This window comes from Hemicordylus capensis, chromosome 7, assembly GCF_027244095.1.
Source record: "Hemicordylus capensis ecotype Gifberg chromosome 7, rHemCap1.1.pri, whole genome shotgun sequence".
NCBI lineage: Eukaryota > Metazoa > Chordata > Lepidosauria > Squamata > Cordylidae > Hemicordylus > Hemicordylus capensis.
Genome location: NC_069663.1, coordinates 24,802,651 through 24,830,468, shown reverse-complemented (window position 1 = coordinate 24,830,468; position 27,818 = coordinate 24,802,651). Strand labels below are relative to the sequence as shown.

At 48.9% G+C, this 27,818-nt stretch overlaps 4 protein-coding genes across 4 annotated transcripts; all 4 read left to right on the top strand.

Annotated features, from left to right (window-relative positions):
- The first annotated feature begins 8,586 nt into the window (after positions 1-8,586).
- LOC128332442 (uncharacterized) lies at positions 8,587-13,202 on the top strand. Its single transcript, XM_053266717.1, has 3 exons — positions 8,587-8,741; positions 11,351-11,504; positions 12,512-13,202. Exons 1-3 carry the CDS (start codon positions 8,696-8,698, stop codon positions 13,050-13,052), a joined length of 741 nt encoding a protein of 246 aa, XP_053122692.1. The 5' UTR covers positions 8,587-8,695; the 3' UTR covers positions 13,053-13,202.
- A 2,002-nt stretch (positions 13,203-15,204) lies between these two features.
- Positions 15,205-17,565, top strand: LOC128332559 (uncharacterized). The gene is made up of 3 exons (XM_053266942.1): positions 15,205-15,320; positions 16,070-16,214; positions 16,882-17,565. The coding sequence occupies exons 1-3, from the start codon at positions 15,278-15,280 to the stop codon at positions 17,417-17,419; spliced, it is 726 nt and encodes a 241-aa protein (XP_053122917.1). The 5' UTR covers positions 15,205-15,277; the 3' UTR covers positions 17,420-17,565.
- An 802-nt stretch (positions 17,566-18,367) lies between these two features.
- LOC128332587 (uncharacterized) lies at positions 18,368-21,399 on the top strand. Its single transcript, XM_053267036.1, has 3 exons — positions 18,368-18,521; positions 19,305-19,446; positions 20,707-21,399. Exons 1-3 carry the CDS (start codon positions 18,479-18,481, stop codon positions 21,251-21,253), a joined length of 732 nt encoding a protein of 243 aa, XP_053123011.1. The 5' UTR covers positions 18,368-18,478; the 3' UTR covers positions 21,254-21,399.
- Positions 21,400-22,218: 819 nt separating this feature from the next.
- Positions 22,219-25,269, top strand: LOC128332586 (uncharacterized). The gene is made up of 3 exons (XM_053267035.1): positions 22,219-22,354; positions 23,138-23,279; positions 24,570-25,269. The coding sequence occupies exons 1-3, from the start codon at positions 22,312-22,314 to the stop codon at positions 25,114-25,116; spliced, it is 732 nt and encodes a 243-aa protein (XP_053123010.1). The 5' UTR covers positions 22,219-22,311; the 3' UTR covers positions 25,117-25,269.
- Positions 25,270-27,818: the final 2,549 nt, after the last annotated feature.

Here is a 27,818-nt window from a genome sequence, read left to right as displayed (position 1 = left end):
GCCATAAACTGAGTCAGACTATTGGTCTATCTAGCTCAGGATTGTCTTCACAGACTGGCAGCGGCTTCTCCCAGGTTGCAGGCAGGAATCTCTCTCATCAGCCCTCTCTTGGAGATGCTGCCAGGGAGGGAACTGGGAACCTTCTGCTCACACTTTTAGTCTCCCTTTCATATGCAACCAGGGTGGACTCTGCTTCGCAAAGGGGACAAGTCATGCTTGCTACCACAAGAACAGCTCTCCTCTCCTGATGTGCAAATACATATCTGCAAAGATGTATTTATTTGATTCCAAAGTCCTTTGGGGCCTGTCCCCTTCTGGCTGGCTGCTTCTTCCCATCACCTTGACCACCTTTGCAAAACTGTCTCCATCAAAGGGAGTGGTGTCATCCCTCTGGGATCTCTGCTACTTTTACTCCATGCTGTTCCCAACCACAGTGCAAACAGAACTCCCCTCACTGCCCGCCCACCCCCCAGAGTAATCAGAAACAAAAAGTATCTCTTCCCTTTCCCTCTGCACTAAAAGGTCTTTGATCTTCTGCAGCCTCATCTCAGAGATCTGAGAATGCGTCTGGAAGAACAAGACAGCACTGTTTTCGGAGCTGTACTGACAGGAAACCAGGAGGGTGGAACAGATGACTCGTACAGGGTCAAAATAATTCAGGGATAAAATCAGAAAGAAAGAACCCAGGCAGTCCTGATTCTACAGCCTCTTCCTTCATGCACGCAACGCTCCACTCCTTACCAAAGCACTGGTGCAAAAGGGATGTAGTAAATCACGAGGTGGCGTGTTCCATAATGCAAAGCAAAGCGGAATCCTCAGGCTGCAGGTTTTGGGTGCCAATTTGGAGGTGGCAGAAGTGCATCTGACCATGAGGGCAGCAGCTGCAGGGCAAATGAGATTTCCCTCTAAGATGCAGGGACAGCCTTTCTGTGGTTAAAGCAACTGCCTCAGGCGGGGGGGGGGATTTGGGAGTATCTCTGCAGCCCCAAGCAGATGTTAAACATAAACTCTGGAAGCTGCCTTATCCCAAGTCAGATCTTGTGTGTGAGTTTGCCATCGGGTTCTGGGCACATGCACGGCAAGGAGAGGAGAGCTGGTCTTGTGGCAGCAAGCATGACTTGTCCCCTTAGCTAAGCAGGGTCTGCCCTGGTTGCACATGAATGGGAGACTTGATGTGTGAGCACTGGAAGATATTCCCCTCAGGGGATGGAGCCGCTCTGGGAAGAGCAGAAGGTTCCCAGTTCCCTCCCTGGCAGCATCTCCAAGAGAGGGCTGAGAGAGAGATTCCTGCCTGCAACCTTGGAGAAGCCACTGCCAGTCTGTGAAGACAATCCTGAGCTAGCTAGACCAGTGGTCTGACTCAGTATATGGCAGCTTCCTACGTTCCTATGACATTTCCTAGAGTGGCTGCAACTGTGCAAGGGCTTTAATATCTAATTCTAGCCACCATTGAATGATTGATTGCCTTTCACTGCAGGCCGTACGAGGGCCAGGCCACAAGTTTCCCTTTTCTCCTAGGTCTGGTTGCAGGATCCAGAAGCTTGCCTAGGCCTCAGAGCTCCATCCTCTGCACCGCACAATCCTCCCACACAAAGCTCGCATGAGAAACCGCCGTCCATGACTCGTGATCATCTGCTTTAACCACAGAAGCCAGTCTACCCTACCCTACTTTGTTGAGATGCTGAGGCAGCTGTGTCCCTGAGGCCTTTGGCTTAGCCAGGATGGCAGAATAGCTGAGGCAGCAAACTGTGGAAGTGGGGAGAAAGAAGAGGCAGGAACAGCAGGGATGACACATGGCAGACTCAAATCGACCTGGTAAGCCAGTCGGAAGCCAACATGCAAACGTTTGGGAAACTGGAGCAGCTTCGATCACAGGAAAAGGTGCAGGGGAAGTGTGAAGACACGAGCGCTGGTTTACACAATACCCTTGGACTTCTCTGCATGGCCCCTTTTCACAGGGGCCGCCCTTTCATGAGGCAAGGTCGGGCAGTTGCCTCAGGTGGCAGATTACTGGGGTGGCAAGAAGCCTCTGATGCTGCTTTCAGAGCAACTCTTTGAGGCTGGACCAGCCCTTGGTGAGCAAGAAGAACAAGGAGGGGAGAGGAGGCCGCTGGAACCACCTTCTGTCCTCCCAACCCTCTTGGCATGCCACTTCCAAAGCTTGCACGGGTTAGTTTTGAAAGGAGGCTCACCCTCAGCAGGAGTGTGGGGGCAAGGCACCATTTGGCCCCTTGCCTCAGGTGCCAAAATGCCTTGGGCCATCTCTGCCTTTTCAGCTGGGAGAAGCCTCTGATGCTGCTTTCAGAGCAACTCTTTGAGGCTGGACCAGCCCTTGGTGAGCAAGAAGAACAAGGAGGGGAGAGGAGGCCGCTGGAACCACCTTCTGTCCTCCCAACCCTCTTGGCATGCCACTTCCAAAGCTTGCACGGGTTAGTTTTGAAAGGAGGCTCGCCCTCAGCAGGAGTGTGGGGGCAAGGCACCATTTGGCCCCTTGCCTCAGGTGCCAAAATGCCTTGGGCCATCTCTGCCTTTTCAGCTGGGAGAAGGGCACCATTTTCGATTTTAGAAGGGAGGGAGGGGGAGAAATTCCAGTACAGAGTCAACGATGCTCAGCAAGGCTGAGGGCCATACTGAATGAGACATGACACACATCATCTCCTCTGTGTTTGCTTTCTCCTTTAAAATAGAAGCGGTGGGAGGCCCCTGATCAAGATGGGGCCTGCAGTGCAAGTGGGGGTAACACTTGGCACTTCTGTGATTTTCCCACTGGAATTTGCTATGGTGGCACCAATAGCCACTTCTGGGTGATTTTCTGCAGGAAAGAAGTACAGGAGTGAAGGATTAGAGCCCTTTGAGTTTTTTACATCAGGGGATGATGGGCACTGTAGTCCAACAAAAACTGGAGAGCCCTAGTTTGGCCATCCCTGCCCTAACCCATGATTTTGTTACTTTAAATGTCATGTCATCCGCATTCTCTGGGCAAACCATGGTGGCTTGCAAACCGACGGGGTTGGGGTCCTAATTGGGTGTCTGTTTGCAAATGATGTTTTATTGCATAGGGTTGGTTCAGACAAGGCACACTTTGAGAAGGCACACTTTGTCTTTGCAGATGATGGCCAAGCATCATGTCTCTAAGCCTTGGTAGCAAATCACAAGTCCCATGTCAGCGATCCAAGTGGCCCTTCGGGCAGCTTCCTGAATGCAACAGCAGCGACAGATGCCTGTGCCAGATCCAGAGAGAGAAACCATTTGGAAAACAAAAGAAAGAAGAAGTCCTAATCAAGATGAAAGATTCTGGTAAACAGGTCAGTAAAAGAGGTGACTCACAAAGCAGACCTCCAGAGGAGTCTTAGTTTTTATCAGGAGGCTGAGAGTTGACCTATCCTGCTCTGTCTGCAGATGCCTCATCCCAGGGAGGGGAGGTTGGAAAAAAACAAAATCCATCTCAGGAAGTCTTTGCCTTCCAACAGGGACAAAGGACAAGATTTGGCAAACTGGAGAAAGATAACATCCCCCGGTTGTATAATTGGCCAAGGAACCAAGAGAGTAATGACTAGCACAATTGGCTCATATCAGGCCTCAGCTGAGTTGGGGGAGGTTGTGGCAGGTTTTTTTTTGATGAAGGAATCTCTTGAAAAGCAGAACTGGGGATTTTTATTTTTATTTTTAACCCTGGGTGCTCATATGTAGGCCAACGGTCACTCAAAGATGCCATCGGTTTTGCAAAGGGGTTGTCATGAATTTACGCGCTTCTGACAAGACACTCTTCAAAGCCCAATGACTTAATTCACAGAAGCAAATGCAGTTTGCCAAAAGAAAAAGGCAAAAGGCACCACAGCAACATACTCAAGGTCCTATGCTCCCCACCCAGCAGCAGTATACAACCTACCATCGCAATAACACACCATCCCTAGAAACTCCGTTACCACCAACCAATCTCAATGATATTTGCCAATAATTCTTCCCCCACTAGTCAAGCATGGAAAGCACTAGTAACTCTAGGAAGAATGGACGTTGCCTTCTACTGAGTCAGGCCCTTGGTCCATCTAGCTCAGTATTGTCTACCCAGACTGGCAGCAGCTTCTCCAAGGCTGCAGGCAGGAATCTCTCTCAGCCCTATCTTGGAGATGCAGCCGGGGACGGAACTTGGAACCTTCTGCATGCAAGAATGCAGGTGCTCTTCCCAGAGCAACCCCATCTCCTAAGGGGAATATCTTACAGTGTTCACATGTAGTCTCCCATTTGAATACAAACCAGGGTGGATCCTGTTCAGCAAAGGGGACATGTCATGCTTGCTACCACAAGCCTAGCTTACCTCCCATAGAACACAATACAGCAATGCCAAGATGATGTCATGGAACTCAATTGCTATCCAGTGGTTAAGAGTTTTGTACATGCAGCCCTATAAATGAGAGATTCATTTTTTTTATATTTTAGCTTTAATATTTTAATTGCTTATTTTTATAGTCTTGTTTTAATTTTTCCATGTGAACTGCCTTGGGGTTGTTTTAATGAAAGGGGGTATATAAATTTAACAATAGAAAGAAAGAAAGAAAGAAAGAAAGAAAGAAAGAAAGAAAGAAAGAAAGAAAGAAAGAAAGAACTTGAATTTGGCATTAGAATTTTTCTTCCTTGCAATCACTGGTGGAAATACACTGTCGCAGAAAAGAGAGAGACTTGAACCCCAACCCCTAGTTTCTTGAGTTAAAGGGGTTACAGAAGCACCATATGGAAGCACCCAAAAATATGTCCCCGAGGTTTGCGCAGCCCTTCAGTGATCTATTTTCAGGTGGCTCAGAGGACTTCTAGAGGAAAGGAGGGCATTGAAATCCCCCTTCCCATGTATGAGCACCAGTGCACAGGCACTTCTCACGTAGTAATTGCACTTTGTTTTAGTCAAGATATCATCCCCGTCAAGAGGCACAGGTTCCCGTTTGCCCGTCAGTTCTATAAGGAATGTAGGATGCCATGTGTAAGGATGATCACATTTTCATCCTCACTGCATCCACCACCTCCTCTTCTCTCCTTGTGCTCCTTGCAAGCTTGCAAGGGTCAGATCGGTTCTGAAGAATTGAAGTTGCCACCCCAATAATCTGCCACCTGAGCCGTGCCTGGCCTCATGAATGGACCGGACCAGCACTACTTAAACATTCTTGTTCTGGAATCGGTGTGATCGCAAACATAGTTTTGCAAGGGAGAGAGATGGAAGCCACTGGGATAAGAATAACCAGAGAAGAATGGAAACGACAGTAACAACAAAGCAAGGTCGCAGGAGGCAAGAGCATGAGTGGCTGGTACTCAGCAGGAAAGAGCAATGCACGAGGAAAACAGGAGATGTCGCTGCAGGTCCTGTTCCTGGGAGATGCTGAAGTGACCTCTACCAGGCAAAGCCAACTTTTGTAGGGGCATGGAGGACAGTGTCTGGGTGCCAATAACAGGACTCGAACCCAAGCCTCCCACATTGGAAAGCAATATCCTGCCTAACCACGCTGCCACAGATGGATGATGGGGCCTTTGTAGTGTTCTGAGGCATCCCTATAACACACCCTTCATCCCCACACACTGACTGCACACACCCTTCTCTCCCCATAGCCATGTATGGGGCCCAGGAAGGAAAAGGTGAGAACTCTGAGGTGATCTAGCTCATCACAAGAGGAGGAACTGCAGTGATGATAGCGTGGGAAATGAACTGCTCTTTTCTAATAAAATGTTTGAAATGTACTTGGGAAGCATCTTGAAAACGAATAGGTAATTGACAGATACATTCTTTACTGGAGCAGCAGACACAGTCCGTTAAAAGTTAATTGCTGGGGAGAAACTGCAATTAGAGTTGAGTCGCTGAGCTTATGAAGTCTAATACTGTGTAAACCTTGTAGTCAGCGAGTTTTGGAATGGACACTTGGAGATTTTCAGTCGCTTTACATGCATACTGTATTTAATTGAAAACGGTCTCCCCAACGTGGCAACCAGTACCTGTCACAGGATGCACATTAGTCGTGGAGCAAATGAGAAAGAGTGCCAATAACTGGATGCTTCCCCATTCCACGTGCCGCTGGTCGGTGTTGTGTGCACTCACATGGTAGACCCTCAGATGTTGACGGTCAAGGATTCATCTGCTGGGAGAGACAATGTTATCTGGGAAGACAATGCCCACTCAACCAACATGGGGAGTTTCACGAGAACTCTGTGTGCAGTTACAGTTTGTTCCTGTGCTCGGGCTGGCTCTCATCCTGCGGGGGGGGGGCGGAGGGCGGAATGACTCAGAAGAGCATCAGGCCAGCAGTGTCAACAGCGCCTGGAGTGCTTGCTTTTTTCAAACAGAGGTGGCTGTGCCCCCTTGCAGTTTCCTTTACTAGTGCATGAGAACTGGGGGCTCATGTGGGTTTGCAAGGGTGAGCTGCAATTTCTCATAGGACCTTTGGCTCGAATTTCTTTGTGGCGGGGCTCACCATTTCGTCCCGTTCTTCTTTGCCATTGCCTGTTTGGTGGCTGCATTCATGGTCCTCTGGGCGGCCATTTTCCCCCTCCCACGATGCCCCTCAGAGTGACGCTAAAAGGTAAAGTGTGCCATCAAGTCGGAGTTGACTCTTGGCGACCCAAGAGCCCTGTGGTTGTTATATCATTCCTGGAGTATTCGGGGGGGGGAGCATTTCTCCCCCTCGGACTTTGCCTCAGTCACCACACGGCTTAGTATCACTCTGAGGAGCATTGTAGGCAGAGGTAAAGTAAAGTAAAGTTGTGCCCTCGAGTCAGTGTCGACTCCTGGTGCCCACAGAGCCCTGTGGTTTTCTTTGGTAGGGTACAGGAGGGGTTTACCATTGCATTATCCCGCGCAGTATGAGATGATGCCTCTCAGCATCTTCCTAGATCGCTGCTGCCCGATAGAGGTGTTTCCGATATTCTGGGCAGAGGGGCACAAGTAATTTTGGAGTCTGGACCTAAAGGCCTTTGGAGCCCCCCTGCCCCCCGCAAGTTAAGCATCACCCCCTACACACACACACAATTTTTAACACGTGGGTTCTTTAGGGCACAAACAGCAACTGAACTCACAAGAATGTAAGAATATAAAACAGGTATATTTATGCAAATACACATTCGCAGAAACATTTCAACACGCAACTTGACTTATTTCCATCCCATATATTTCTTTCTCCATTTCCCCCCGTGTCTCTCAGACAGTCATAATCACACTCGGTTGACCAGCACAGTGACCACACCACCCAAGGCAGACTAAAGAGGATTTGGGGGCCCAGGGCGTGTGGAGGCCCTGGACTTCAGCCCCAATGTCCAGGGGTAAAAGCACCTCCGACTGTGGCGAGGAAATAGCTATCAGGAGCCTGTGGCTGGTTGGTACTGCAGCCACCAGATTTTGTCCCCAAATTTCACAGCCCCTGAAAACAGCCAAAATTTGCTCAAAGAGGTTGTGTGAAATTGACCTTCCAGCTGTGCGGGAGGCAAGAACCCATGGAATTCAGTGCAGCCACACTATATTCCTAAGAGCTAGCTTCATAGAATATATTACTATCCAGTCTTCAGTGCCCTCTTGTGGTAGATGATTCATTTTATTTTATTTATGAAAATATAACTGCGTTATAAAAGGAAGTCTCTCGCCTCAGGATATCTAAGGCTACTCAATTCATGAAGGCTACTCAACAGTCAGCCAGCGTTTGCCCAGCCTGGAGGCTCAGTTACCACCTGAGGTCACACAGCTGTATGACCGGGTCTTTGGCGTATCGTGGGGCTTGGGCAAGAGAGCCTTCAACATCCTCTATGACCTGAGGAGAAAGGTGATGCCTGTCTCAGACGAGCTCGCTAATGCACTTTATTCCATACTGGCCCCTTATGCCAATTCAGTCCTAGAGAAAGTGGGTCCATACACAGAGGGCCTACGCCGCGCCCTTGTCGCCAAAGCAGAGGAGCTGAACCCCAAGTTGAATGAGAAACTGACCCAGGAGCTGGAAGAGTTGAGAACGCAGCTTTCTCCTCACATCCAGGAGCTTCAGAACCAGTTACAAGAACTCCAGACGATCGTCGCACCCGTGGCCGACAAGGCACAGGAGGAGTTGGAACTAGGAATGGAGACAGTCAACCAGGCCTTGAAGCCCTACGTTGCCGCCATTCTGAAAGCCCTCCGGAAATACACCAAGGACTTCACAAAGTGATTTTTGGACATGCCGTTGATTCCCCCAGACCCGTAATTTTTCACCCAATTCAGCCTGGGGCATGATGGGTAAGCTGCACAGTCCAAATAATATATTTAAGTCATGACCTGGTTGGCCCCAAAAAAGTCACAAGCTCTTCTCTTCTTCAAAGGGACCTGACCCATTGAGACCACCCCAAACTTCCCACAGATCAGTGAAGTGAGAGGCACAACCCAAAACAATCTGTAAATTGGGATAAATATCGGCGTATGAACACTGCTGTCCTTGACACCTCAAGGATTCTTTTTTTAAAAAAAAAATTAATTTTGCAAATTGGAGTTTGTTTTTCCCCCAACTGCTGTCCATTTTTCGACCCTGTGGCAATGACCTAGGAGACAGGACAGGATGCTCCCCACATGCCTAGGGCCAAATGTCTTGCGTTAATGAGTGACAGGAGGTAGAGGCAGAAAGGAGCATTTAAAGCTCCCACTGCTCAGAGAGAGACTATCCCACCATCCCAGCAGCAGGTTCTCAGCACTCTCCACAGCACCACCATGAAGCTGCTGCTGCTGATTACGCTGGCCTTGACCATATTCACAGGTGAGTGGAGTGCCCACTTGAGGCTGGGGATTCCGAAATCTTTTTCTTGGCTGGCGGGGTGACCCTTAGAGAGCACCTGTGTGACTTTGCAAATGGTAGGGCCTACTGAGCCATCATAAGAGGCAGGGGCAGGAGAGAGTATCTAATCCCTCTCAGAATTACCTGCACTCAGCGACAGACACCTCCCACTGTTACTATTGCCAGGTAGATTGTGCAGGGCACTGCTCTCCATTCCAGAGAAATGCAGTTGCTAAATAAAGACTTATTTCAGAAATGGCTTAGAAACTATTCAACACCCAAAGAGGTCAAAGCCCTACAAGGCTGTGATCCTGCACACACTTACTTGGGAGTAAGCACCACCACCACCACAGCAAATGGACTCACATGTTTGGGAAGATGTTTAAAACAATTACACCACTATTTTGAGGTTCTTTTTCTCTTCTGGGGGTAGATATGTCCGAGGTGCCATCAGGGTTTTTCAAGTCAAGGTGATTCCACAGCTTCTTTATGGCACTCAGAGCTGTATATTTAGTGATTTTCATCCACTTGAGAAGGACCAGTCTAAATTCCTTGGGGCTGTCTTTTAAACCCGCTGCTATGTGTCAAATGCTAAGTTGCGTTTGGAAGTGGGCTTGTCAAGCTTGGAGTCCTGTGCCTGGACTTATATTTTCAACTTTGGGTTGAAATTGATTTATTCCCCTTCTGGCCTTGCTCCCCTGATTTTTAAGGATGAACAACCCTCTGATTGGATGCATCTAATTACTGTAATTACTATCATACTTGAATTACTATACTTATAAATTGCTATCATACTTCGGACACATTATGTGAAAACGCAGCTCCTTTGAGAAGTCCATCATGTGGGGGAAAGTTGAAGGAAAGAGCAGAAGAAGACGACCAGCAGCAAGGTGGATAGATTTGATGACAGCAGCAATGAAAGCACCACTGAGAGACCGCAAAGGCCAAGTGGATGACAGATCATCCTGGAGAGACTCTATCTATGTGGTCGCTAAGAGTCGACACCAACTTGATGGAACTTAATCAATCAAACAATCAATTACTGAAAAGCTAAAATCATATGGGTTGTCAATGGAATATCTTCTCCCTCTGGGCTATGATAACGCCAAGGTGATCCTTAAGAGGCATATCATTGATATGGCATGCCAGACAGATTTAAGCCAGGCACCAAGCTTCGCAAGACCTGGAGCTACCAAACCCTCACAAAAACAAGCTAAATACCTGTCTGACCAGATCTATCCAGCACACAGAAGAGCCCTGACGTTGGTTCGGCTGGATGTGCTGCCCTCTGCAGTACTTGAGGGGGGGGGGGTATAGGAGAGTCCCCTATTTGGGGAGACTGCGCCCTTGTGGAAATGGGAATCTTGAGACGGTTGGCCATGCGGTTCAATCTGTATCGTTCTTTCTGTCATGAGCTGCGTTCCAAATAGAGTGCTCCTCTCATTCTTAGAGACCCTGACAATTCGGATGGATTTTCAAAAAACTTATTTCTTTCTGATCAGCACACTTATGTCTCACACTCAGTAACCAAATTCTGTATGGCTGCAATTAAAATCCACTTGTGGTGTGTCAGAAACGGTCAGTTTTAATCGTCCCTCCTTTTTCTTTCTTTTTAATTATGTTTTATTCTCCCCCCCACCGCCCATCTCAGACTTCTCTGTAACTGATCCTACATGTGTATATGCATGTATGTGTTTATATTGATCTCTACCCTCGAGGTTTCTTTTATTTGATCTGGATTGTGTATTTGATCAAAGATCGCAGTAAACTGAACTGAACCCGTTTGTTGAAGCATAAAAAGTAGGACAGTTTACAGGAAAACAAGACAACAATATTGAAAAGTATACAAGCAAGGTACCGGATTCTTCCTGCCTGGGTGCTTTGCAAAATAGCTGCTCAACATGCCCAAACGGAGGCATTTTGCTGCAGATGAGCAGCTAGTCTGGAAAGCACCCTGGTGACTACAGAGCCCAGAGGTTGTCTTTGGTAGAATACAGGAGGGGATTCCCATTGCCTCCTCCCGCACAGTATGAGATGATGCCTTTCAGCATCTTCCTATATCACTGCTGCCCGATATAGTACCAGTGGGGATTGGAACCAGCAACCTCTGGCTTGCTAGTCAAGTCATTTCCCCACTGCACCATTAGGTGGCAAGACTCTGCCGGTAATGGGGCTGAATGCCCCAGCCACTGAAACCAAGGACCCAGCCATTCACTTAATCTCTCTCCTAGGGAACTTGTGAGTTTTCCCCATTTGTATTAATGGCCAGAAGAAACTCAGCACCAATCTGAGTCTTCCTGACACATGAAAGAACATAAGTGGACAGTAGGTTGCTGGCTACGTGGAGACAAACAAGCTCAACATGGAGTTTAGAATCAAGGGAGGTTTGGAGAAGTATTTTAAAAGGGCGTCTTTGGACTGAACAAAGGTCTATTTCACCACTGCAAGGTCGGGACCTTTTCAGTGCAACGCTCATTTTTATCATTATGTCAATGTTATGATAGCGCAGGCCCCAACGCAACAAGCAAACTTTCTCCTGGGTCATCCGATGCAGTAGACGATGAGATGTTCCGATCCTCTTTCTTTTCCAGGGTCTCAGGCATTTGTCCTCAACGATAAGCCAGATGATGATCGCAGGCTGGCCCAGCTAAAGCAGGAGCTCATGGAGATGGAGACACTTATCGGCAATGTAGGGCGGGGGGGATTTATTTCGTTTCTCCAATCAGATCTTGTGGAACTAGTGCAGTAAGTAAAAACAGCCTTACCTTCCAACAACAGAGCACCCTCCAAGCTTAGGTGATCTCTCTGCAGCAGGAATTTGGACCTTCAGGGACTGAAGTTAAGCCAATGTGGCCAGATCATCAGTAGGGAATCCGTATACCAGAACCTCTCCATTCTCATTTGTTGATCAGAATCCTTGTATGGGGCAGAGGAAACATGGCAGCCTTGGCCTGCTCCCGGTAAATCCCAACACCGGGCCAGAAAGCAGCTTGATACATCTAGGGCTGCACCAATACACCCTTTTGGAATGTGCCACCCCACATAGCTGGCAAAGTGGGGGGTGGCATTTTGGGAGGGGAGGAGAAGAGCAAAATTCTATCACTGCTCCTTATTGCTGAAAGCAAACCTTACCTAATACATACAGTCCCCCCTCCCAACTGCTAGGGAAGATTAGCTGCAAAGAGGGATAACAAGACATAAACATGGGAAGGAATCAATTGGCCAGTGCCTGCTTCTTCCTTGCCAGACTGACTCTAGCTTTAAACCTCTCCGCCTTTTCTTTGTCTGCTACTACTAGTACTACAAATATGTATATCCCGATTACGATTATCCACAAAACACTAGGTAGACGCCAGCAGGAGTCACTGGCAGGATGCTGTGCTAAGCCGGTGAACTGGGCCAGTTTCTCTCCCACTGCTAAATAGAAGAGACTCACCCATTAAAAAGGTGCCTCTGCTGTTGGTATCTACCTAGTGTTATGTTGAAAATCGGTATATAAATATTGGTAGTAGTAGTAGTAGTACAGAAAGAAAAGGCGGAGAGGTTTGAAGCTAGAGTCAGCCTGGCAAGGAAGTTGTTTAGTAAGGAGGGATTCCCAGAGAGGTGGGCTGAACAGACACAGCCAGGGTCATGCTTTTCCTATGGGAGGCGAAAGATGGAGACTGGATCTTAAATGCGAAAGGTTCCTGCTGAGAGAGGGAAGCCTCCCTACTTAGCCCCACATCACCAACCTCCTTCTCTTTTTACTGCAGGTATGAACTTCTGGAAGTCTATAACAAAATCCGTGAGCACTTTGATACTCTGGATTCTGAGATATCCACCAAAGCCCGTCAGACGTATGAGGCATTGTCTGGGCTGCCGCTTGGTATGGCAGAGAAGGCTGTTTATGTCCTACAGGCAGTAGAGCGAAAGTTGAGGCCTAAGGAAGAGGAATTCCATCAGCACCTGCTGTCCAGCGCTGCTCAAACCTTGGACAGAGTAGGTCTAGACTCGGAGACCCTTCGCCATCACGCCAGGAGAATTGGGGAGCTGTATGTCAAGCTGAACGAGAAGCTGAACCAGGACCTGCAAATGTGGCTCCCTTACGCCAGGAAACTTCAGAGCCAATGGCAAGGGATCAAGAAGTCCCTTGAGCCTATTACTGACCCGCTGCCAAAGCAGATCAAAGTCGGGATGGAGAAGCTCAGCCAGGCCTTGCAGCCATATGTTGCCCCGACTGTGAAGGCATTCCAAGAACACAAGGAGGAATTCTGGCAGTGGGTTCGTGGCCCTGTGTTTCCACCTGAGCACTGATTTTTCTTAGAAGCAATGGATACTGGATCCTTGGCCTTCTCTGAATGGCCATCACTGAGAAGAGGAATAGTGCAATACGTGCAACTTGGCAAATGGTATCTGTCAGCTCTCCTTCCTCTGGATCATGTAATAAAGGTGTTTTCCCCAACACTCCCTGGTCAGTCCTCTCTTTATGCAGTGACAGTTTCCCATGCTGTATTGCATTCCTATCCCATCGTTCATGAATGACAGCACATGCCTTCCACTTGGAAGTGAACCTGGGTAGAAGACCCTTCAAGTGTTGGGTACAGATACTATGCTACGATTATGTGCACGAAGAAGGTCATACCTGAGTTGCTGTCCATGCATATAGGTCTGTCCATGCTGACTCTCTACAGCCTGCACACATTCTGCATGCACTGAACATAAAGTGTGAACAACAGAGATGCCAAAATGTTTGCTTATAAAGAGCTGCCATAGAAGCCTCCAGTTTGGATACTTCAGTGACTATCCATATACTAATTTTCAACAAAGGTTCTCTAAGTGGTGTACATAGCTGGTGGATTATTTTAAATAATAAATAAGAACAGAAGAACAGCCCTGCTGGATCAGGCCCAAGAAGGCCCATCTAGTCCAGCATCCTGTTTCACGCAGTGGCCCACTAGATGCCTCTGGGGAGCCCACAGGCAAGAGGTGAGGACATGCCCTCTCTCCTGCTGTTGCTCCCCTGCAACTGGGATTGAGAGGCATCCTGCCTCTGAGGCTGGAGGTGGCCCACAGCCACCAGACTAGTAGCCATTGCTAGACCTGTCCTCCATGAATCTGTCTAACCCCTTTTTAAAGCCATTCAAAAGGGCGCACAGTCCAAAAAGAAACGTAAAGTAGATACCAGCAATAACCACTGGAGGGGTGCTGTGCTGAAGCTGGATAGGGACAGTTGCTCTCCACCTGATAAATAGAAGAGTGCTGCCACTTTGAAACAGTGCCTCTTCGCTCAGTTAGCAGGGGCAAGCAGCCTGCAGAGTGGAAGGAGGCCCTCCTCACTGTGGTCCTCATCCAGATCAGGGTCATCCCTGCACAACTGCTCTTCAAAACAAACCAACGGAAGCCAAATAACAAGATTAAAAACCAAGTCTCTGTGGTCCAGAATTTCCTCTGCTCCCTTCCCCAAAGGAACCTGACCCAATGAGTAAAGGAAAGGAAAGTTGTGCCATCGAGTCAGTATATTGACTCCTGGCACCCACGGAGCCCTGTGGTTGTCTTGGGTAGAATACAGGAGGGGTTGACCATTGCGTCCTCCCGCGCAGTGTGAGATGTTCTGGGGGACATACCAGTGGGGATCCGAACCAACAGCCTCCTGCTCTCTATAGGCAGGTTGCTTCCCCGACCCCTGCCATTGAGGCCACCTCGAATTTCCCACAGGTCAGAGAAGTAAGAAACATCCCCAGAAACCATCTGAAAATGGAGATAAACAGGGACCTGTGACATCTGCCATTCTTGGCTTGCCAACTGGGAGGCTCCCTCTCCCTGGCGATCGTCCCCCTCAATAGGTTTTCACACCATTACGCCAGAACAGTCTCTGGGCTTGCTGTCCACCATCACCTGGGGATTCCTGGAGGCTCCAAGCCCACCCTGGGGAATTAATAATAATAATAATAATAATAATAATAATAATAATAATTCAATTTCTATACTGCCCTTCCAAAAATGGCTCAGGGCGGTTTACAAAGAGAAATAGCAACTGTCCTTCAGGCCCAAAGACTTTTGCCAGGGGTGTGTGTGTGTGTGTGTGTGTGTGTGTGTGTGTGTGTGTGTGTGTCTTTCATTACTTTAGCTAACTAGCACTCTCTCCCCCTGCTCCCCACACTGCTCTCCGGTTTTGGACACTGCAGTGCAGCTCCACCTGATGAAGACAGAGACAGCCGGCAGTCAGCACAGCTCTAGCATGTAGCAGGAAAGAGACCGGAGTAACTCAAGTTGCCCCCTTTGCCACAACCCTTTCCCCACCACCACCCTTGGCTCACTAGAACAAACTGCTACTGCTGTGGCCGTGACCTCGAGATGGAATAGGCAAGTCCACCCCCACCAGATGTCTAGGGCCAATGCTCTATGTTAATAAATGACAGGAGGCCCGGGGCGGGGGGCGGGAGGGGGATCATTTCTCTCCCCTCAAAGCTCACCACCACTCAGAGATAGCACCTCCTCCATCCCAGCAGCAGGTTCTCAGGAGCCTCCACAGAGCTACCATGAAGCTCCTTCTTCTTACGCTGGCCTGGGCCATGTGCACAGGTGAGTCTATGCAGGTGTTTCTACCTGCAGCTGGGAATTCAGAAGTCTCTTTCTTGGCTGACCCTGAGAGAGCACCCATTCTATCCTTGAGAAACTGGAAGCTCTTCTTGGCTCATATGCAGGGTCTGTTTAGCCACGACAACAGGCAGGGGCAGAGGAGGTCCTCTTCACCACTCCGAGAGAGACACACACCTCCTTCTTCAGCACTGGCCCCAGATATATAACACACTCTGCTCGGAGGCAGAGAGACCAGTCTTTTGATAAGGGCTTAATTCAGAAGCGACTGAGAAACTATTCTACCCACAAAGGTCTCAAACTTCAAAGCCCTACAAGATGCAGAAGAATAGCCTCCTTTTAACCTTCTCAGGCTGCAACCCTGCACACAGTTACATGGGATTAAGCATCATGGCAAATTGTGTCAGTGTAAAGGAACTGATGCACGGTGGGGCAAAAGTATCCTAGCTTTATGGAAAGATTTTTATGAACTAAAAAGAGATCTTGGAGGTTGTGGCTGGGTGACTTGGGTAACAAGAAGCTACAGACAGAGCCATTGTGGCAGGGGATGATGGGAGTTGTGGTCGACCACCCTCTGGGACCCAAGGTGGAGAACCCTTGCCCTATGGAATCACACTCATTTTTATACTGTCAAGCAAAGGTTGGGTGCAGATCCCAGTGCAACCAGCAAGCTGTTGCCCTAACTCACCTTCTGCAGTAGAAGACGTGATGCTGAAATGATCTTGCTCCTCCAGGGTCCCCGTTTGTCCTCAACGATGAGCCAAATTCCAAGGTGGCCAAGTTAAAGGAGGAGCTGGAAGAGTTCGAGAGAAACATCACAACTGCAATGGAGGACGCCTTTGCCTTGGTCTCACGTTCGGAGCTTGGACAAGTGGTGTAGTAAGCTGACTAGCCTTATCTTCTGACCCTGTAGTACTTCCAAGCCTAGGTGATCAGCAGCAGCAGGAATTAGAAACCTCAGGGGTTAAAGCTGAGGCCAGTGTTGCCAGATTACCACCTAGGAATCTGTATAGCAGGACCTCACAATTCCCATTTGTTGGGCAGAATCCTTGGATGGTGCAGAGGAAAAATGCCAAATTTGGCCTGCTCTTGCATAGTTGCAGACATGGCATCTGTGCATTAATTCTGCACAACTTTAGATTCTGTACAACTTTGGATTCTGTGTATCCCCAAACCCCTGGGATGTCTATAGAGAAGGCATGATGGGAATTGCACCCCTAGGGAGCCTAGGTTAGGAAGCCCTCCTGTCTAGGATTCCATCTCCCAGCTGCTAGGGCATATTAGCTGCAATGAGGGAGAGAAACCAGAGGAAAACAATGGAAGGCATCAATTGGCCAGCGCCTGTTCCTTCCTTGCCAGGCTTGCTCTGACTCTCTCCACCTTTCTTTGCTTGTTGGTGGGAGCTGATAACGCACAGTCAGGATCATACCTTGCGTGTGGTAGGTGCAACCTGGTGGCTGGCTCTTAAATTCAGAAGGTTCCTATTAAGAGAGGGAGCTCTTCCATCCTGGCCAAACCTCACCCTCCCTCTATTCTTTTCCTACAGTGAGCACCTTTCAGACAGATATTCCAAAGCCAGTCAGCTCGTGAATAGCCTGGTGGAAGAGTTACCCACTGAGGTCTCACAAACCTATGACATCATGGCTGACATCCCAGCTGGGGTGGCCGAGAAGGCTATTAATATTCTACATGAAGTAAGGGAAAGGCTGAGGCCTAAGGAGCAGGAACTCACGCAGCTGCTGCAATCATTAGATGATGATGAACCAGACAGTCTGGAGAAAGTGTACCATGACCTACTGGCCACGAATGCGAAGCTGGACACCAAGAAGCTGAACGAGACGCTGGAGAAGCTCCTGCAAGAGCTGAGCCCTTACGTCAACGAAACTCGGCACCAACTGCAAGAGGAGGAGAAGTTCTTTGAGCCCATTGCAGGCCAGCTGCGGGAGCACCTCAAAGCCGGGTTGCAGAAGGGCAGCCAGATCATGCAGTCTTTGTTTGCTCCCATTCTGAAGGCATTCCGAGAACATAGAAGCGAGTTCAGACAGTGGGTCAATGCCCCTGTGTTTCCATCAAAGGAGCAGTGATTTTCCTGGGAAGCGCTGGGACTTGGATCCTTGGCCCTTAGAGGCCACCAAGAAGAGTCATACCACTATATGTACCACTGGGCAAGACAGGGTACCTGTGTAGCATCCACCTTCTCTAGATCACGTAATAAAGGAGATGCCCTCCCTCTACTGAGTCCGTGCTCTCTTTCTGGCTCCTCATTCGCTTTGGCCACTGCAGCCAGTTGGTTGAAGGTTGTGTCCACACAAGGAAAGGTAAACAGTCCCTCTGTGCAGGCCCCACATCAGCAGACAGGATTCTCGGGCAGAGGCCAGGGCTCAGCACTCCAGTAGGGAATGCTGCTGATGCCTGCCCCCAAGGAGGATTGGAACAAGGTCAAGGGTGGGCAAATTGGGCCCTCCAGCTGTTGTTGAACTACAACTCCCATCGTCCTCCACGATGAGAGGTCTGGTTCAACAATAGCGGGAGAGCCATGTTTGGCCATCCCTGGCCTAGGCGCCCTCCTGTTGGTATCTGCTACCCTCAGCCCGCACCCACACACCCACCCAATACGCACAATGCATCAAACTACAGCCAGGGGTGACAAATGAACAATTGCCCTCTGGGATCAGCCCTGGAGATTCATGACCCAAAGATTTTGGTTTTCCCCCAAGGAGGGGAGCAGGACTTTCATTACTTTAGTGAACTAGCACTCTCTCTCCCTCCCTCCGACTCTCCAGTTTTGGACAGTGTGGTGCAGCTTGACCTGATGGATGGGCAGCCTGCAGGCAGCACAGCTCTTGGACGGGGCAGGAGAGAGAGACAGGAGCAACCCGACTTGACCCCTTCGCCACAACTCCCGCCCCAAGCTCACTAGCACAAGCTGCTACTGCTGTGGCCGTGACCTTGAGATGGGCCAGGAGGCAAGTCCCCACACCCACAGATGCCTAGGGCCAATGCTCTATGTTAATGAATGACAGGAGGCCCGGGGCGGGGGGCGGGAGGGGGATCATTTCTCTCCCATCAAAGCTCACCACCACTCAGAGATAGCACCTCCTCCATCCCAGCAGCAGGTTCTCAGGAGCCTCCACAGAGCTACCATGAAGCTCCTTCTTCTTACGCTGGCCTGGGCCATGTGCACAGGTGAGTGTGTGCGGGTGTGTGTGTGTTTCTACCTGCAGCTGGGAATTCAGAAGTCTCTTTCTTGGCTGACCCTGAGAGAGCACCCATTCTATCCTTGAGAAACTGGAAGCTCTTCTTGGCTCATATGCAGGGTCTGCTTAGCCACGACAACAGGCAGGGGCAGAGGAGGTCCTCTTCACCACTCTGAGAGAGACACACACCTCCTTCTTCAGCACTGGCCCCAGATATATAACACACTCTGCTCGGAGGCAGAGAGACCAGTCTTTAGATAAGGGCTTAATTCAGAAGTGACTTAGAAACTATTCTACCCACAAAGGTCTCAAACTTCAAAGCCCTACAGGATGGAAGAATAGCCTCCTTTTAACCTTCTCTTGCACACGGTAAGCAGAATGGAAAACTGAGTCAGTGTAAAGGAACTGATGCACGGTGGGGCAAAAGAATCCTAGCTTCAGACATACATGCAATGGTTTTTGCAACCTGCAATGGTTTTTAAGTAAAAAGAGATCTTGGGGTTGTGGCGGATGGGCCGTGTAACATGTTCAGCAACAATAAAGTAGGGCAACAAGAAGCTACAGACAGAGCAATTGTGGCAGGGGATGATGGGAGTTGTGGTCTACCACCCTCTGGGACCCAAGGTGGGGAACTCTTGCCCTATGGAATCACACACATTTTTATGATGTCAAGCAAAGGTTGGGTGCCGATCCCAGTGCAACCAGCAAGCTGTTGCCCTAACTCACCTTCTGCAGTAGAAGACGTGATGCTGAAATGATCTTTCTCCTCCAGCGTCCCCGATTGTCCTTAGCGATGAGTCAGTTTCCAAGGCGGCCAAGTTAATGGTGGAGATCCAGGAATTTGCGGGAAACGTCAGAACTGCAGTGGAGGAAAAGTTGGCCTTGGTCTCACGATCGGAGCTTGGACGAGCGGGGTAAGTAAGCAAAGCAACCTTATCTTTTGATCCTGCAGTACCTTCCAGCATAGGCAATCTGCAGCAGGAATTAGGAACCTCAGGGGCTGAAGTAGAGGCCAATGGTGCCAGATTATCACCCAGGTGACCAGACAGCTGAACCTCACAATTCTCATTTGTTGAGCAGAATCCTTGTCTGGTGCAGAGGAAAAATGCCACTCTTGCAAAGTTGCCTAGATTTCCACTTGATAGATTTGTATTTATAGCCAGACATGGCAGCTGTGCATTAATTCTGCACAACTTCCTATGCCTGGATGTGTAGACTTGGAAAAGAATATTCACCAAAGAATTAATTAGAATTGAAGAGAATATGTCAGAGAATGATACTATCCATTCTACTAAATGCACTGGAGAATATTCTTTTCCAAGTCTACGATATATATACGCCATCTGCAACCAAAGTCTCCACGAGATTCACACCAAGATTAACATACACCCCCAAACTTCAAGACAGTTAAATAATTAAAAGCATGCACAATTTAAAATTCTAACTAGAATGGTTTTAACTAAAAGCCTCGTTGAACAGGTATGTCTTGAGAATTATTCTAAAAGCTCCAGAGTTTATGCTGCTCTTATTCTGGGAGGGAGTGTATCACAAAGTCCTGGGGTGGCTATAGAGAAGGCGTGATGGGAATTGAACCCCACCGCCCAGGAGCCTCGGTTAGGAAGCTCTCCTGTCTAGGATTCCCTCTCCCAGATGCTAGGGGATATTAGCTGCAAAGAGGGAGAGGGAAACAATGGAAGGCATCAATTGGCCAGCGCCTGTTCCTTCCTTGCCAGGCTTGCTCTGACTTCAAATCTCTCCACTTTTTCTTTGCCTGTCAGTGGGAGCTGAAAAGACACAGTCAGGATCATGCCTTGCTTGTGGTGGGTGCAACCTGGTGGCTGGCTCTTGAATTCAGAAGGTTACTACTACTACTACTACTTCTATTATTATTATTATTAACATTTATATCCCGCTCTTCCTCCAAGGAGCCCAGAGCGGTATACTACACACTTAGGTTTCTCCTCACAACAACCCTGTGAAGTAGTTAGGCTGAGAGAGAAGTGACTGGCCCAGAGTCACCCAGCAAGGATCATGGCTGAATGGGGATTTGAACTCGGGTCTCCCTGGTCCTAGTCCAGCACTCTAACCTCTACACTATGCTGGCTCTCTCTACTAAGAGAGGGAGCTCTTCCATCCTGGCCAAACCTCACCCTCCCTCTATTCTTTTCCTACAGTGAGGACCTTTATGACATATATTACAAAGCCAGTCAGCTCATGAACAGCCTGATGGAAGAGTTACCCACTGAGGTCTCACAAACCTATGACATCATGGCTGACATCCCAGGTGGGGTGGCCGAGAAGGCTATTAATGTTCTACATGAAGTAAGGGAAAAGCTGATGCCTAAGGAAGAGGAATTCTTGCAGGTGCTGCAGGCCAAAGCTGCTCTAGACCTAGAGAGAGTCAATCTGGACATAGTGGGGCAGCTCCATGGCCAAGTGGCCAGAATTGTGGAGCTGGACCCCAAATTGAACGAGAAGCTGGAGAAGCTCCTGCAAGAGCTGAGCCCTTACGTCAACGAAACTCGGCACCAACTGCAAGAGGAGGAGAAGTTCTTTGAGCCCATTGCAGGCCAGCTGCGGGAGCACCTCAAAGCCGGGTTGCAGAAGGGCAGCCAGATCATGCAGTCTTTGTTTGCTCCCATTCTGAAGGCATTCCGAGAACATAGAAGCGAGTTCAGACAGTGGGTCAATGCCCCTGTGTTTCCATCAAAGGAGCAGTGATTTTCCTGGGAAGCGCTGGGACTTGGATCCTTGGCCCTTAGAGGCCACCAAGAAGAGTCATACCACTATATGTACCACTGGGCAAGACAGGGTACCTGTGTAGCATCCACCTTCTCTAGATCACGTAATAAAGGAGATGCCCTCCCTCTATTGAGTCCGTGCTCTCTTTCTGGCTCCTCATTCGCTTTGGCCACTGCAGCCAGTTGGTTGAAAGTTGTGTCCACACAAGGAAAGGTAAACAGTCCCTCTGTGCAGGCCCCACATCAGCAGACAGGATTCTCGGGCAGAGGCCAGGGCTCAGCACTCCAGTAGGGAATGCTGCTGATGCCTGCCCCCAAGGAGGATTGGAACAAGGTCAAGGGTGGGCAAATTGGGCCCTCCAGCTGTTGTTGAACTACAACTCCCATCGTCCTCCACGATGAGAGGTCTGGTTCAACAATAGCGGGAGAGCCATGTTTGGCCATCCCTGGCCTAGGCGCCCTCCTGTTGGTATCTGCTACCCTCAGCCCGCACCCACACACCCACCCAATACGCACAATGCATCAAACTACAGCCAGGGGTGACAAACGAACAATTGCCCTCTGGGATCAGCCCTGGAGATTCATGACCCAAAGATTTTGGTTTTCCCCAAGGAGGGGAGCAGGACTTTCATTACTTTAGTGAACTAGCACTCTCTCTCCCTCCCTCCGACTCTCCAGTTTTGGACAGTGTGGTGCAGCTCGACCTGATGGATGGGCAGCCTGCAGGCAGCACAGCTCTTGGACGGGGCAGGAGAGAGAGACAGGAGCAACCCGACTTGACCCCTTTGCCACAACTCCCGCCCCAAGCTCACTAGCACAAGCTGCTACTGCTGTGGCCGTGACCTTGAGATGGGCCAGGAGGCAAGTCCCCACACCCACAGATGCCTAGGGCCAATGCCCTATGTTAATGAATGACAGGAGGCCCGGGGCGGGGGGCGGGAGGGGGATCATTTCTCTCCCCTCAAAGCTCACCACCACTCAGAGATAGCACCTCCTCCATCCCAGCAGCAGGTTCTCAGGAGCCTCCACAGAGCTACCATGAAGCTCCTTCTTCTTACGCTGGCCTGGGCCATGTGCACAGGTGAGTGTGTGCGGGTGTGTGTGTGTTTCTACCTGCAGCTGGGAATTCAGAAGTCTCTTTCTTGGCTGACCCTGAGAGAGCACCCATTCTATCCTTGAGAAACTGGAAGCTCTTCTTGGCTCATATGCAGGGTCTGCTTAGCCACGACAACAGGCAGGGGCAGAGGAGGTCCTCTTCACCACTCTGAGAGAGACACACACCTCCTTCTTCAGCACTGGCCCCAGATATATAACACACTCTGCTCGGAGGCAGAGAGACCAGTCTTTAGATAAGGGCTTAATTCAGAAGTGACTTAGAAACTATTCTACCCACAAAGGTCTCAAACTTCAAAGCCCTACAGGATGGAAGAATAGCCTCCTTTTAACCTTCTCTTGCACACGGTAAGCAGAATGGAAAACTGAGTCAGTGTAAAGGAACTGATGCACGGTGGGGCAAAAGAATCCTAGCTTCAGACATACATGCAATGGTTTTTGCAACCTGCAATGGTTTTTAAGTAAAAAGAGATCTTGGGGTTGTGGCGGATGGGCCGTGTAACATGTTCAGCAACAATAAAGTAGGGCAACAAGAAGCTACAGACAGAGCCATTGTGGCAGGGGATGATGGGAGTTGTGGTCTACCACCCTCTGGGACCCAAGGTGGGGAACTCTTGCCCTATGGAATCACACGCATTTTTATGATGTCAAGCAAAGGTTGGGTGCCGATCCCAGTGCAACCAGCAAGCTGTTGCCCTAACTCACCTTCTGCAGTAGAAGACGTGATGCTGAAATGATCTTTCTCCTCCAGCGTCCCCGATTGTCCTTAGCGATGAGTCAGTTTCCAAGGCGGCCAAGTTAATGGTGGAGATCCAGGAATTTGCGGGAAACGTCAGAACTGCAGTGGAGGAAAAGTTGGCCTTGGTCTCACGATCGGAGCTTGGACGAGCGGGGTAAGTAAGCAAAGCAGCCTTATCTTTTGATCCTGCAGTACCTTCCAGCATAGGCAATCTGCAGCAGAAATTAGGAACCTCAGGGGCTGAAGTAGAGGCCAATGGTGCCAGATTATCACCCAGGTGACCAGACAGCTGAACCTCACAATTCTCATTTGTTGAGCAGAATCCTTGTCTGGTGCAGAGGAAAAATGCCACTCTTGCAAAGTTGCCTAGATTTCCACTTGATAGATTTGTATTTATAGCCAGACATGGCAGCTGTGCATTAATTCTGCACAACTTTAGATTCTGAACAACTTCCTATGCCTGGATGTGTAGACTTTGAAAAGAATATTCACCAAAGAATTAATTAGAATTGAAGAGAATATGTCAGAGAATGATACTATCCATTCTACTAAATGCACTGGAGAATATTCTTTTCCAAGTCTACGATATATATACGCCATCTACAACCAAAGTCTCCACGAGATTCACACCAAGATTAACATACACCCCCAAACTTCAAGACAGTTAAATAATTAAAAGCATGCACAATTTAAAATTCTAACTAGAATGGTTTTAACTAAAAGCCTCGTTGAACAGGTATGTCTTGAGAATTATTCTAAAAGCTCCAGAGTTTATGCTGCTCTTATTCTGGGAGGGAGTGTATCACAAAGTCCTGGGTGGCTATAGAGAAGGCGTGATGGGAATTGAACCCCACCGCCCAGGAGCCTCGGTTAGGAAGCTCTCCTGTCTAGGATTCCCTCTCCCAGATGCTAGGGGATATTAGCTGCAAAGAGGGAGAGAGAAACAAGAGTGAAACAATGGAAGGCATCAATTGGCCAGCGCCTGTTCCTTCCTTGCCAGGCTTGCTCTGACTTCAAATCTCTCCACTTTTTCTTTGCCTGTCAGTGGGAGCTGAAAAGACACAGTCAGGATCATGCCTTGCATGTGGTAGGTGCAACCTGGTGGCTGGCTCTTGAATTCAGAAGGTTACTACTACTACTACTACTACTACTACTATTATTATTATTAACATTTATATCCCGCTCTTCCTCCAAGGAGCCCAGAGCGGTGTACTACACACTTAGGTTTCTCCTCACAACAACCCTGTGAAGTAGTTAGGCTGAGAGAGAAGTGACTGGCCCAGAGTCACCCAGCAAGGATCATGGCTGAATGGGGATTTGAACTCGGGTCTCCCTGGTCCTAGTCCAGCACTCTAACCACTACACTATGCTGGCTCTCTCTACTAAGAGAGGGAGCTCTTCCATCCTGGCCAAACCTCACCCTCCCTCTATTCTTTTCCTACAGTGAGGATCTTTCTGACAGATATTCCAAAGCCAATCAGCTCTTGAACAGCCTGGTGGAAGAGTTACCCACTGAGGTCTCACAAACCTATGACATCATAGCTTACATCCCAGCTGGGGTGGCCGAGAAGGCTATTAATGTTCTACATGAAGTAAGGGAAAAGCTGATGCCTAAGGAAGAGGAATTCTTGCAGGTGCTGCAGGCCAAAGCTGATCTAGTCCTAGAGAGAGTCAATCTGGATATAGGGGGGCAGCTCCATGGCCAAGTGGCCAGAATTATGGAGCTGGACCCCAAGTTGAACGAGAAGCTGGAGAAGCTCCTGCAAGAGCTGAGCCCTTACGTCAACAAAACTCGGCGCCAACTGCAAGAGGAGCAGAAGTTCTTTGAGCCCATTGCAGGCCAGCTGTGGGAGCACCTCAAAGCCGGGTTGCAGAAGGGCAGCCAGATCATGCAGTCTTTGTTTGCTCCCATTCTGAAGGCATTCCGAGAACATAGAAGCGAGTTCAGACAGTGGGTCAATGCCCCTGTGTTTCCATCAAAGGAGCAGTGATTTTTCTGGGAAGCGCTGGGACTTGGGTCCTTGGCCCTTAGAGATCACCAAGAAAAGTCATATCGCAATATTACGTTTGGCATATATTGGCGAGGGGACAATATTGTTGAGTCTCATTTCTCCAGATCAAGTTATAAAAGAGCCCTTCCTGTGCTTTTTCAGTGCTCTGTCGCTGGTTCCTCATTAGCTTTGTTAGCTGCTCCAGGACGCGTTCCTGATTAGCCACTCAACAGCGGCAAAATGCTTCCGTTCAGGCAAATCGCATTCAAAATGTAAATAGCAAAGCACCCAGCAGGGGGAGCAATCTCACAAAAACGAACAACATGTAAAAACAGCAACCTTCATTATGCCGGACATACAACATTTTATCAATGAATGACAACAATTAAATCCGAAACAAGGCATCAGAAATGTGAATGGCACCCTGCTGTCAGCGTAGGGATTGCAGTGTCACAACACAGAAAGTGTGGAAGCACACTTCAGAGATACGCCGTGACCCTCTTGCAGGGTCTAATCTGGAACGCGCCCGCCAGCACGGATGCTGCTGCCGCCTGACCCTTAAGGAGGATTGGGCCTAGCTAGTCAAGGGTGGGTAAACCTGGCCCTCCAACCGTTCTGTTAACTCCAACTCCCACCATCCTCAACCACAATTGGGAATTGTAGTTCAACAATAGCTGGAGGCTTTACAGACAGGGCTGTTCCCCCGAATCTCCTCCGGAAGAGAGTGTGTGTGTGTTCACACACCAGCCAAACATACCCCAAAGTCCCTTTGAGATCCTTGGACCCACTCCACATAGAAAGCAGGCATTGTGATGTGAATTCTAGATTATCTTGACATATTTCTGGGTTTCAAAAATGCTGGTTTTAAGCTACTTTTTCTGAAAACGCTGGAGCAAATAGAGAGAGGCACTGAATCATTAGCATGATAAGAGGAATACTCTCTTTAGAAATGCAGATAAAAGCTCCCCTGCCCCAATTGGCTAGAAGGAAAACACAAACACAGAGGCATGCCATGTGAACTGGCACCAAAACAAAACCCGAGAGCAGAGGGGAGGGGCTGCTTCTTCCCTCAGTGCCACCCGTGTTATTCGAAGTGGCTTCGCTCAACATTTACTCCGCAGCATGAGGCCGAGTGCTGTTCTGTTGGTATCTGCCATTCCTCTACCACACCAGTCGCTGCCAAGGGAAGCATAATATATGCACTCCACTCCTGGTAAGCCCCACCAATCACAGAGGGGCTCACCCATGCGGAGGGGGCATCTTGTGGAGGGCTGGTGAGGCTGCAAGGTATGTCTGCATTATTACACACACTACATTACACGGCGTAAAAAGGTTGCTGTTTTCATTACACACACTACATTGCCCGCTCCTCAGAGGGGTATCGATGGATATTGCAGAGTTCTCTGTTTTGCTTTCCAGAGAGAAAAACCATTCAAGAAATGTTCAGTGTTACATAGGAGAGCCATGGCTAGTTCTCTTGAAGTTTTATTTAAGACTACAAAGCAGTTGAGATGCCTGAACTGGATGGGAAAGGGTTACTCTTAGGGCTGCTTTCGTCTGCTGTTTTGTTTCCCTGACCCGTGAAGCTGGTTGCTGTTGGTGGGGGTAAACGTACTACCTTTGGGATGACATTTGCTCCAAATTAGCTGTCCCGAATTGTGAAGACCACCTGAGGCAGGGTCTTCAGTGCACCTCATCCTCAAGGCCACCTTGTTTATCTGCTTCACAGCCCAGGGGTCCAAATATCCTGTTTGGGTTGGCTGGAGCAGAGCCCGTCCTGCAAATCACACTGTTTGTTGGCCTACATCCCAGGGCTGTGTGTGCCTAATCTCTTCCCTGATGTTGACAACCGAACAGAGGCAGAGGACTGGTGGGGCATATGTTGTGATGTCCTCTGCTTGTTCCTGATATTGCAAAATACCCCTTCTGACTGAAGTTCTCTCAAGAACAACAGCCCACCTCCATAGCAGCTGTCCGAGTTCTCAACAGGGTTCTGTAACACACAACTGGACCCATACACCATGTCGTTGGAAGTGGCAAGTACCTTTTTCATGTGACACCCAAATGCCAACAGCAGGAAGCTCGCCAATGAAAAGCCAGCTCAAGACCAAAACCGATATGATTCCGTCTGTTTACAATCAGAATCTTCCTTGATTTTCAATTTCCTTTCATTCAAAGCAGCAACATTGGGCTGTTAATTTGATCAGGCAGATATTGCTGGAGAAAGGGGAGTTTACCCTTTCTTACGGCACATCTCTTCACTCTAAATCCCACCTGCCTGCAGCTACTACTAATTCTACGAGAAGAAAGAAACCACCCGTTTCAGTTGCTGTATCTGCTTAGATTTCCTTCCTTCTGAGAGATTAATTAATAGCAGCTTTAGGAGCTAGATTTGGATTGGGGGGGAAAGAGCTCAGGAGGAACGGGTTAAGTTCCTCTCCCCCAGTCCCACTTCCCCGATCAAATTAGCAGCTCCGTGGTGCTACTTTGAAGGAAAACATTAAAAGCCCAAGGGAAACCCAGAATCCAGATCACCTTGTTGCATCTAAGGGTCAAATTAGACGCAACAGTCAACTTCTCTCTGGTTTCCCAGCCACCTCTCTAAAACATTCAGAGAGCAAAGAACTACCCCTTCCATTAGCAATACTCTCTGGCCCCGCAACTGAGGAGCTGGGAAGGAACGGGGAAGGGTATGAAGTGGA